The sequence below is a fragment of the Populus alba genome, chromosome 4, assembly GCF_005239225.2.
Source record: "Populus alba chromosome 4, ASM523922v2, whole genome shotgun sequence".
Taxonomy (NCBI): domain Eukaryota; kingdom Viridiplantae; phylum Streptophyta; class Magnoliopsida; order Malpighiales; family Salicaceae; genus Populus; species Populus alba.
The window spans coordinates 4104287-4115145 of record NC_133287.1 but is presented as its reverse complement, the minus strand read 5'-3'; the positions used below and the strand labels follow the sequence as shown (position 1 = coordinate 4115145).

General features: G+C 33.0%; 1 protein-coding gene and 1 long non-coding RNA gene across 2 annotated transcripts; both read left to right on the top strand.

Moving 5' to 3' along the window:
- The first annotated feature begins 2836 nt into the window (after positions 1–2836).
- LOC118047275 (uncharacterized) lies at positions 2837–6003 on the top strand. Its single transcript, XM_035056519.2, has 3 exons — positions 2837–3211; positions 4935–5087; positions 5551–6003. Exons 1-3 carry the CDS (start codon positions 3200–3202, stop codon positions 5806–5808), a joined length of 423 nt encoding a protein of 140 aa, XP_034912410.1. The 5' UTR covers positions 2837–3199; the 3' UTR covers positions 5809–6003.
- A 474-nt stretch (positions 6004–6477) lies between these two features.
- Positions 6478–7718, top strand: LOC118047268 (uncharacterized). The gene is made up of 3 exons (XR_004687297.2): positions 6478–6843; positions 6942–7063; positions 7561–7718. It is a non-coding gene; the product is annotated as an uncharacterized lncRNA (long non-coding RNA).
- Positions 7719–10859: the final 3141 nt, after the last annotated feature.

Here is a 10859-nt window from a genome sequence, read left to right as displayed (position 1 = left end):
ACTCTGATTACTAGAGTTATATGTTTGTTAAGCTAACATAAGTTAAATAGGGTCTATTTGTTTTGGTCCAGTTTTTAATCCATTTTATTATTTTGTATTTAATGGATTGAGAACTGAACTACATCGTTTGTCCCATTTTATAAAAATATTTTTCCTTAGGTTATCTTGATATTTTTTAAAAATTTTGATCTATCTGATATTGTTATTTTTTTTTCATATAATTAAAATAAAATAAATTTATTTAACTCAATCAGGTTTTATGAATTGAGTAACAAACTTTTCTTTTTTTAAAAAAAAGTGTTGGCAACAATTGAATATATTTTTTACAGAAAAAAAAAAGTTTGACCCTACAATAAAGCGCAGGTACACACCTGGCGAATATAAAAAACTACAAGCATCAAATATACAAAAATTAAAAATATTAAGGTTTACAAATTATAGTTTTATGAGTCTTATAAATAATTAATTTTACAATGTAGACGCACTGTAGTAATTTAAAGTACATTTATACCTGCTTTTATAGTAACGAGCAAAATAAATATGCTAGCTTATTTTTTATTTTTTAAAAAAAATAGGTTAGATGCAGTAATTAATCAGACTTCTTGCCCTGTATTTTTTTTTTTCTTTTCCCTTGACGGGCTAGTAATTGTGCATAAGCCACAATGGGATGAGGTAATGCCAAAGAAAGCTAAGAGCAAGAGAGGTTTTTTAACCTAGACCATTGTAATTTATCTTTCCTTCTTCTTTATTTTGAGATAAACAAATTATTAATAATAAGATAATTAAAGTTGATATTACATAAACTTACATGGCACACAATATCTAATTTTAAGTAAGTAAAATAAAAAAAATATCAAAATACCTTACTTAAGTTATTTTTCTTACATATATAATTCATAAAATTAATACAATCTTGAAAATAAATTTTATGATATTTAAAGAATATATAATTATCGATATTCACTATAAAAAATAGATACATAAAATAAAAAATAAATATGAAAGAGAAATAAAAAAAATATTAAGACAGAAAAGTATTTTTATTACTTTTAATAAATTCAAATATAAGTTTTGTTCTTCTTTTATTATTAAAAAAAAAACAGTATGACCAAATATAATTTTTAAATATCATCATTTTGAATGAGAAGAGAAGAGTGCCCGTAGGAGAGATAATGAAGATGTCGGCATCGTTCTAGTAAACTGCTACCTTACACTTACTAATCACCAAAACATTACTTTTCAACCTCATCATTCATTGCCACGTCGACGCCTCCGGGTCCCGCCTGTATTCTCATCTGACCGTGATTCGTGACCTCCTACTTTTTTAACATTTAATTTCCTTTTCGCTTGATGGCCCAGTCATCTGCTCCCATGTCAGCATCTAGGCCCTAGCCATATAGTTTACATCTGTGCAACCATGCACTGGTGATTAATGCCCATCTGACTCCCAATCTGCCTTCATCATATCTGTAGTACCTTGGAAGACAATTTAGTCCGACCGAGTATTTTTTTTACTACATGAATATTATCAAATTTAACTCAAAATTCATCCCATTATAATTTAAAATATATATTTATATTAGATAAATATATTTGAAAAATATTTAATTTTTTTAATATAATATAATATATACATACCTTAATATTAACATAACATAACACACACACACACATAAATAATATTTATTATTTTATCATTTAATATACACATACAGACTTCAAATATATATATCAAATATTTTATTTTTTATTGATTAATAAATAACAATAGATATTAAAGACCTATTAGATACCCAAAATCCTAAATAATTTATAAATATCTAGATTTTTTTTTTACTTGAATGATAAATAAGAAATATTTTCCATCATGACTAGGCTGTATAAAGTGTATATAATTGCATTATAAGTATTTGGGATATTTCATTAATCTTTCTCAATTTCGGCTATAATTAGGTGGATGGTGATTTGTGGTTAGTGACGGTTGAGAACAGCAACAAGGAGTAAATCCCTCTAGGTCTTATATTATCGTCCACGTGTCTGTAATTTCACTTGTATGCAATGCAGACCAGTGTTAGTGCAGATGAATTCAAGAATGTCTAATTAATAGGGTTGCCACAAATGGTACTTAATCAATGCCTCTAACAACCCAGATACGGATGATACCTTATCAAACCTCTGTGAGTCCACGCGGGTCAATCCAAGATCGGCTAACTCGGAGCTAGACAAGTTGATGGTGAGATTTGATAAAAAATCTGGGTTAACTTGGATTTATTAATCTTGATAAACCCAATAAAAAATCTTTTTGATTTTTGATTATTTCTTTTTAAAATAATGTTGTTTTAATATTTTTTTTGTTAATTTATCCTAAATAGGATATTTTTAGGTTTAATAACAATGGATGATACAACTAATTTAAGTCCATTTTTAAGCATTTAATGATGATCCAAAAGTTTTTGTTTTGCTTGCTGGCTATTAATAGACCCCAGCAACGGTCCAAATGAAAAGACCATGAAACAGCACATATTGTCCTAGTAGAATTTTATGAGCTTTTTTTCTTTGTTTTTACATGACTTTTAAGATAGAAGCAAGGTAGAACTTCAATTCCAGATTTGTCCTCTCTTCCACAAAGCAGAAGTTACCTAATTATTTTCTTGTCGACAAACAAAATAATTAACGAGCAGTAAATTTTTAGCGGTTTCTGTTTGATAGCTACGGACTTAAAGAGGGGTCCTGTTGCCCTCAATGCAGCGTGATGCTTCAGCAACTCCACATATTGTGTCCTACTTAAGGTAAAGCTTCTTCTGATCAACCATTGGCAGGTGGGCAAAGACCCCATTAACCAGAAGTCATAAAACTGGAGGTTTATGATCATAAAAACCAGCTTCTACTTCACTTTGGACTGTTTTATTGGCTCGTCGGAGTACGATAAAGGGTTTTAAAATATGGCGGTAAGTTATATGGTTGAAGTCTTGGCGGTGATTGTCAATTTCTAATTAAAGAAAAACTGTATACGTGGGACCCATGTCACTTTGATTGTAAGAATTTGGAGTGATCTTAAACTCTTTCATTGGTCCTGTCACACACAATTTCTTACTCAGCGTGAGAGTGATTAAATTCTCTGTGAGACTTTGACCATATTCTTCTTCTTCTTCTTCTTCCATTTCATTCCATGTGGACGGAGCTGTAGAAAACAGGCATCATGGCAGCAGAGGTAAGATTTCTTCTTCTTCGTGTCGATAATTCTTATTTGTTGCATGTCAAGTTTAATATACATGTTTCTAGCATGTTTTGTTAGTTCCAGTCTTGTGCAGGTTTCTCTTTCTCTTTTCCTTTCTGGGAAATCTCTTAGATATCTGTAGTACTAGATTGTATTGCTGGTATAGAGTCGAGGTTTTCTCGTTGTTAATGAGGTAGGGCAGAGAATTTCCTGAAATGACAAATTATATTAATTCTGCTATTGGGAAATTATTAGGTGGCTCGTGGATTTGATTTCTGGAAAATAATGCTGATTACTGATTAGTTTACTGATGGTTGCAAACATTAATTTCATGGTTAGAATTAGACATGTGTGATTTACATGCAGCTGTATGCAATGATTATTATATCAACAAAGCAGATGGGTAATGAATGTGTATACCAAGAACAAGTATTTGCATTTCTATGCTTTTCAAAGTTTTTGATGTAGAAAGTAACTACTATCGGTCTTATACATGAAAGCCAGAAGGATCTTTTTGCAGTATGTATAAATGTTTCTGATGGAGAAACCCATGAGAGGTTCCAATTACTACTCTTTTCAACTTGTTGTCTATTGAGAGGAGAAATATGTCCTTCATTTGGCGATTTGAGGTTGTATCTGATGAAACTTCAACATGTATTTATAACCTTCCATGGATCTGGGGATGTCCTGCCTAGAATGTCTCGAGTTTGTGGTCAGAGTACCGAAACCTCAAATCTGAAGACAGCTTGTGTCCCAGTCTTGTTTACATATAAATCGATGCACAGATATTGTCTTAGTAGAGAAAACTGCCTGTAATGGCAGAGGGGGGATTTGTATTCTTAGAATCATTTTGGAGTTCATTTTACTCGGTACTAATTCTATTGCTATTGAATATTAAGTTTACCATTTGTTGGGTTTTGAATTTGCCCAAGACGGAAAAAATAATGAGATAGAAATTATGGATATAAAGTCCCAGAGTCTACATAGTATCAGAAGTCCTCACTGTATAGGCACTTAATTACATGAAGGCTCAAATGTCTGAAGAAATCTTGTATATTACCCGCCAAAACAATTAGCTATCAATTGAGTTTTCAGACTTTGACTGTTCCTCTTGAGCTTCTTCCAGCAAAAGTGATGGTGCAAGTGCTGCCACTCCCAAGTTGACGCGTCCTTTCCTGACCACAAATTGCTTTCATCTAGCTGTTAGTGTTTGATTAGTGGTATCATTCGAAGTATTCTCGGTTGATTAGAAGCATTTGCTTGATTTTCCAAAATATGCTTTTAAGGGAAGGAAACATGAAAGACTTTAATGCTTTTAGAATTTTACTCGAAAATAGGAGGTATAAGGGCAGTAATTTCCATAGATATGGTCTAGCCTCTGGCTTGTAGTCATCTTGCAGTTTCTTTCATTTCTTTTAGTCAAAAGCAAACTGGAAAATTTATTAGGGTTGAACCCTCAACACAAAATTCTTTGTGATATTTCTTCACAGGCTGAGATTATGACAGCTCTCTCTGGACTCTCTCTCTCTCTCTATCTCTCTGTTTTGTTTTGTAGTTTATCCGTTTTCTTTGGATATGGCTAAAAGATCCTGGCCTTCTATTAACTTAATTAGAATGTCAAGATGCCATTAAGTTATATTGGCCATACATATTGAGGTTAATCAGTAGGAGATTGATCCGCTTCAGCTATGTATTAATAATCAATGCCTCTTCCCAGGGCAACGAGGCATCAAATGGATGGCCACTCGGCCTAATGAGCACAAGACTTCGAGTGATGGAGACAATACAAGCTGCTCCAGCAGAAACGTATTCCTTGCGTATACGCTCATCTAGTTTCTCTTCGTTCTCATCCTCCAACCTTGACACTGAGGTAAAAATCTGCTCTTCTTCCTCCAGATGTTCTTGGTATAAAAGTGTGTGTGTCCGTGTGCTGTGGTGCATGACCGCGTTTTTTTACTATCCTAGTTGCTTGATTGGTAAACCGAACCTTCCAGTCTAAACTCAGCAGGAATGATTTCTGAATAACTTGTAAGATGTATCTATTCATCTCCTCATAGGACATATAGTAGAGATCATGGAAGAGAATCCTGAGAAGTTCTTGCATTGCCGGTGCTTCTCTTACTCTAATTATTTCCATTTGTCTTGTCAGTGCATATTTCATGTTTTTGAACAAGTATTTGAACCAAATCACTGATCATGTGAAAACTGAGAAGAAAAAAACAAACTCCTTTTGCCTTCCAAAATAAACCGCTAAGAACCTCTGCTGCGTTGAAGTCCATCTTAAGTTGTTTCCACTGGAAGTAATTCTTGTGTTGCTGTTTGCTATGTTACAGTCAACAGCATCCTTCTTCCAAGACAGAAGTGTGCCACTGGGCCGGCTAATTGGAATCAGACCAGGGAATGGAGGTTTGCACTTCCCAAGGAGAGTCCATGCAGATGAACGAGAAAAAATAGCCATAAGAGCTATTAGGGCTGCAAGTTCTGAAGTCTCTGGAGCACGCAGGGCAGATATGTCTCATGGAATTTGCATTCGTTTACTAGCTGGCACCCTGGAAAAGATGAGCAGAAGCAAGAGCAAGTCGAGACAATGATTTTTTTTCGTGAGACGAGGCATTTAAAGGGAAACAACATCACTGGCATTTATCATTCCTGTTCTCTTCTGTTGTGTATTTAGAAGGATTTTTTTGTGAATTGAACATTAATATTCAATTGACATTTCCATAAAGCATTGTTCCGCTGGTGGCAAACTTAAAATTCCCACTGCAGAACTTGCTGGTTTCTTTGCTGCGCGAATTGCTAAAGCACCTGATTTGCTTAGCCATTGTATTAAATACATAGTTTATTCCACAACAGCTTGGGAATGAGATGGGTGCTAGAGGAAAGTTGGAGAGTCATCAATGCAAAAGTGTGGAAAGCAATCCCAAAATCAAAGGTGAAGCATATAATATCTGATAGTAACAATGTGATTGTTAGCTAGTTTGATTAATAGAAATTCACGTCCTTTATTCAGTGCCAAAGACGTAATCTTAAGAGAAATTACCTCATCACTTCTAATCCAAAGTCCAGTTCAACTTCCAAATCTCCAATGAAACAGCCATGGCAGGCAACTCTCCAAACAAAGCCTGTCTTGTCTGTTCACTGCCAACAAAACCAATCAAATTACCAACAGTTATTGACAAGATAAAGAGATTATTAGATATTCTCAGAGCAATGCTCTCTCGCTCAAATGAAAATGAGACTCATCATAATAAATATTTATGGATCCCATTCTCCTATTGGTGAGAGACTGTATCTAATAGTTTCTCAACAAAACATTAAAAGGATGATGTTAAGGATTACATTAACAAACAAGAAGCGACTACCCGCCTTCACCCGTTTCCCTCGTACAAGCACAGACACAAAACACTCACAACGTCGTCTGCCAAAAACCCAAGAATCCAGAGCCCAAAACATTCGAAGCAAAATATCACGCTAATAGCCATGTCCGCCACCGCCGCTTCTAGGTCCTTCCTCCGTTCTACCTCCCCCGCTGCCAGAATGGCATCCGCTCAGAAAGCCGGATCCTAACCAGCTTTTTCTCCATTTCGCATCTCCAAACAAAGCCCCTTCTCCCCTCGCATTTTCAGGTACCAAAAAATGAACCCCACCACTCTTTTTATTACTGATACTATTTTTTTCTGCATTTAAGGTCAAACTTTTTCTTGTTGGGCTTTGAATTTGGAAGGTCACCAGTGGAGATGAGTTGCTGTGCAGAGACAATGCTTCCATACCACACTGCCACTTCCTCCGCATTGCTTAATTCAATGCTCTCCGTTTCTCGCCGCAGCTATGGTTGGACGACTGAAGGTAAATTTACTGTATCTTTATGTGAGCTGATTGATTGGCTGTGAGCTTAGTTTTGTGGGTTGTTTGACATTTCCTTTTTGTATCTAGGTGAATTTGAATTATATTATGAGTTAAAATATAGATTTTGATGGGGGAATTTTGACTTAATTGTAATAGCTATCAGGCTGTTGGTGTTTTTGTTGTATGGATTTGTGTTATGATAGCTGCCGATTTCTCTTCGGTTTGATGTTATATAAGTTTGTCTTCTGATATCTTGTGAAACCCGTTTTGAATTAGGTGTTTAGGATCCGAGTGAGGGAAACTTTGAAGGCCTAGAAATGTGATAGGTTTGAAATTTTGAATAATACGAGGAAGGGCCTTCAGTACCGAAATCGTTGTGATGTGAATCTTGCTTTATTTATGCATGAAGATTTTTGGGTTTTTAATAAACTGGTCTCTTTCTATCTGCTTCTATCCCTTGCAAAATGAAAGAATGTTGTTCTTCTATCCTTATGTAGGGCAGTGCAAACCTAGATGAAGATCAAGCGATGAAAGATGGAGTCATTTGAGTCTCTTTTGTTGTCAACTTTTTTTTTATTATTATTTACATTGTATTCAAGTCAGCTTGCGTGTATTTTTATTAATTTTTATTGTCCTGAAATTAACGATTAAATAAATTTTTAATAACCATCAATATTAATAACTACATAATTCAAACCTGAAATTACTATCTATCTACTTGATAGTCCTTTTGTTATCAACTTTTGAAAGCACTGGAGAATGCTATTTTTGAGTAGATTAGGAATGTTTTTTTTTCTAGAGATAAGGTCAAAAGTTGAGAGACCGAACAGTTTCAACCAATGTCATGGAATTGTGGGATTCATTTATTCCTCAACCATTTCAGTTGTTTTTTCACCTATGTTACGAATTTGCTAGATTCATTTTACAAAACAAATCTCACAAATGGCAACTGATCACCTTAAATGGTTCAATAATGAACTAAATATTTTCATTTTTGCTAGTACTGATGTTTCCATGTCTGATTTTATTATTCAGTCACTGAAACATAGTTACTAATTTGATACTGAATTGGAGTATAAAAACATTAGATGGAATCCAAAGCTGTTTTCCAGTTCGCTGACTTGAGCAAAACCAAGACTTTTCTTTCATTTCATATTCATGCGAATGTAGGTATAAAAGAACAACACTAATTTGTTGTATTCACTCAGATTGCAATGATGATCTATGATGAAAGTCAAGGGATCGAGCATTTTTTTGTACAAGCACATTATGAGAAGGTGTTCGAATAAAGCTTGTATTAGGATTTTACATGCTTCATGCGTTTATAAAGCTAAGAACGGAATTTTATAAAGCTAAGAATGCAATGGTAGATAATCTTGATTACTTGAGAAGTATGAAGAGACTAATCATGCTTCTTACATGCTTGTATAATTTGAAGATCTTTTATTAGAGCTCCAATCTACTCCCCAAACTTCATTTCCTGTAGCTAGCTAGATTGTTTTCGTTGTAGCTATTGTAGCTTCATTTGTTCCTAATTTTTTCTTTTTATGTGATGATGTACTGTTCTTGCATGTTCTTCAATTTCCTTGATCACTACTTATTGGCTTTGTTCGGCTTGAGGAATTTCCCAAGTTTCACTATCAAACTTCATGTTGTTGGTTTTGCTAATATCGAACTAGCAATTGCTTGAAGGTAATATAGTGGCATTTCTCCTCATGCCTCTTGTACTGTAGATGGATGAGTGTTCTCTGTTTGGATGCGGTGCAATGATCGTAGTTTTTCATAATAATCTGAAGGTTGTTCTGCGAGCACCTTTTGAGTAGGTATCTCATGGATATAGATGCATTCCTGTATTTTTCAATTGCTAAACGCTAGTAAAATGCTTGATTTGATTTTTTGATGCACACCCTTTTAAAATTGTTGGCAATATGTGTACGGGTAAGTTCCAAATTAAAATTCATGTTTGTGTTAGGTAGAACTATACCCAAATACATGAACCAAACCATATCATTGAGGTTGATTATAGCCTTTTTCGTGTAGATATTGTGGTGATTAACAAAAGCTAAAACAATTACTGGAACAGTGTTTTTATAGTTTTATTCTTCCCATTTAAAAAACTTTATTAGGGCCATTTAAGTTTTTTTACAAGCCAATTAGTCATTAACAAATTGATTAAAGACAATTAAGTCTTTTTATAATTCAAAAACATAGTTCACATTTTAAAAGCATAGTGAAACGATTGAAATGGTATTTGAAGCAAAAAAAAATCAAAACTAGTCTCAATGGTTTTTTTTATTTTTATAATGGTTTTTCTATAATTATTAGGCCAGCTGAGGAGAGATTTAATATTTGACTAAATATAAAAAAAAAAAATTGCATAGTAAAACAATCAAAATACTATTGGAAATACAAAAAAATTAAAACTGGTCTCAAAGGTTTTTTTTTTTTTAACAATGATTTTTTTGTTATTATCAAATTAGTTTTAGGGAGGTAATTTGATCTTTACAAAAATATAGAAAAAAAAATAAAAAGTAGCTAGGGTGTGTGAAAGGCTCATGTGCCCTTCAGATAATGCATACAACACCTCTTAATGACAAAAATCCATCTTTTGTTGTGTCATTGAAAGCACCGTTGTGTTATAATTTTTTTTAAGGTAATGCGTGTTAATGGTTGATAAGCGGTTTGTTATTGGTGGAGTTGTTTTTTTTTTTTTTTTTTTTAAATCTATCCTTCCACCAAAATGACAGTTCTCTTTGCTCTTGGTATATCAACTATATATATTATTTTTTTATTCATTCTTTTGTAAAAAAATTATTTGTTTTTAATTTTATCATTCAATTTAGATTTATGATATATTATTTTTTTAATTTGATTTTTTTTTAACTTTAATGGTGTGGAATCTGAACATCTTAGTGACGACAATTAAAGGATTATATGTACAATTTCTTGTATTCATAATTGCTATTAATTATAGATGTTAATGGCTTTAGGCCTACAATTATCAATCTTCATAATTTAAACGCAAAATGTTCTTTTCAATTTTCAATTCCAACATACATATGATGTTAACTTATAAACAAATATTCCACTTGTGAAAAAAAAAAATCCCACAAACAATGTACAAAAAGGGATCACAATTTAAGCAGCCTTTAATTAAAACAATAATAGAAATCTTATTTTTTCATGTTTTCCTATTATGATGCTTCTTGATAAAATCATTAATTTCCGAAATTTGATATCAGTTAATTAAAAATATACATAATAATACTGTAAAATACCCGTCACTTATTTGTAATTGATTTTTTTCCCTGTAGAATAACATGTGCACAAAGCTTTTTCTTAAAATTAATATATATTTTGTTCAAAATCCGTGACTGAAAGCGAATTAAAATTGTGGTTAACAAAAATCCAATTAAATTGTAGGTTGTAAATTCCACCCCCAATTTACATTTTTTTTTTTAATACGTTTGATTGATTCATAATCTCCTCTACCAGAGGTTCCACGAGAACATCCAGTTGAAATCTCTGCAGCAATTAGCATTAACTTTTCTGGACAACTTCACCTCCATAAGCTAACGTATTGTAGAATTTTCCTTCGATTAATGCTACTCTTCCTTTAACGATATTAAGACAACAAGCAAAGTCATGCAAGTTTATTTTATTTCAGGGTTAGGTGTACGTACGTATACCATTTTTTGACAGCTTGAAAGCTTAATTTATGCTTGTTTTCTACGATCACACAGCATCCTATCATCGTGTTAAACTTTTCCCATAACGTTAAGAGCTTATAATTTTG

Bases quoted from the DNA above. Each gene is read 5' to 3' on its own strand.
- LOC118047275 (XM_035056519.2), top strand. The intron at 5,088-5,550 runs GTAAAAATCTGC...GCTATGTTACAG, and splicing joins CCTCCAACCTTGACACTGAG to TCAACAGCATCCTTCTTCCA.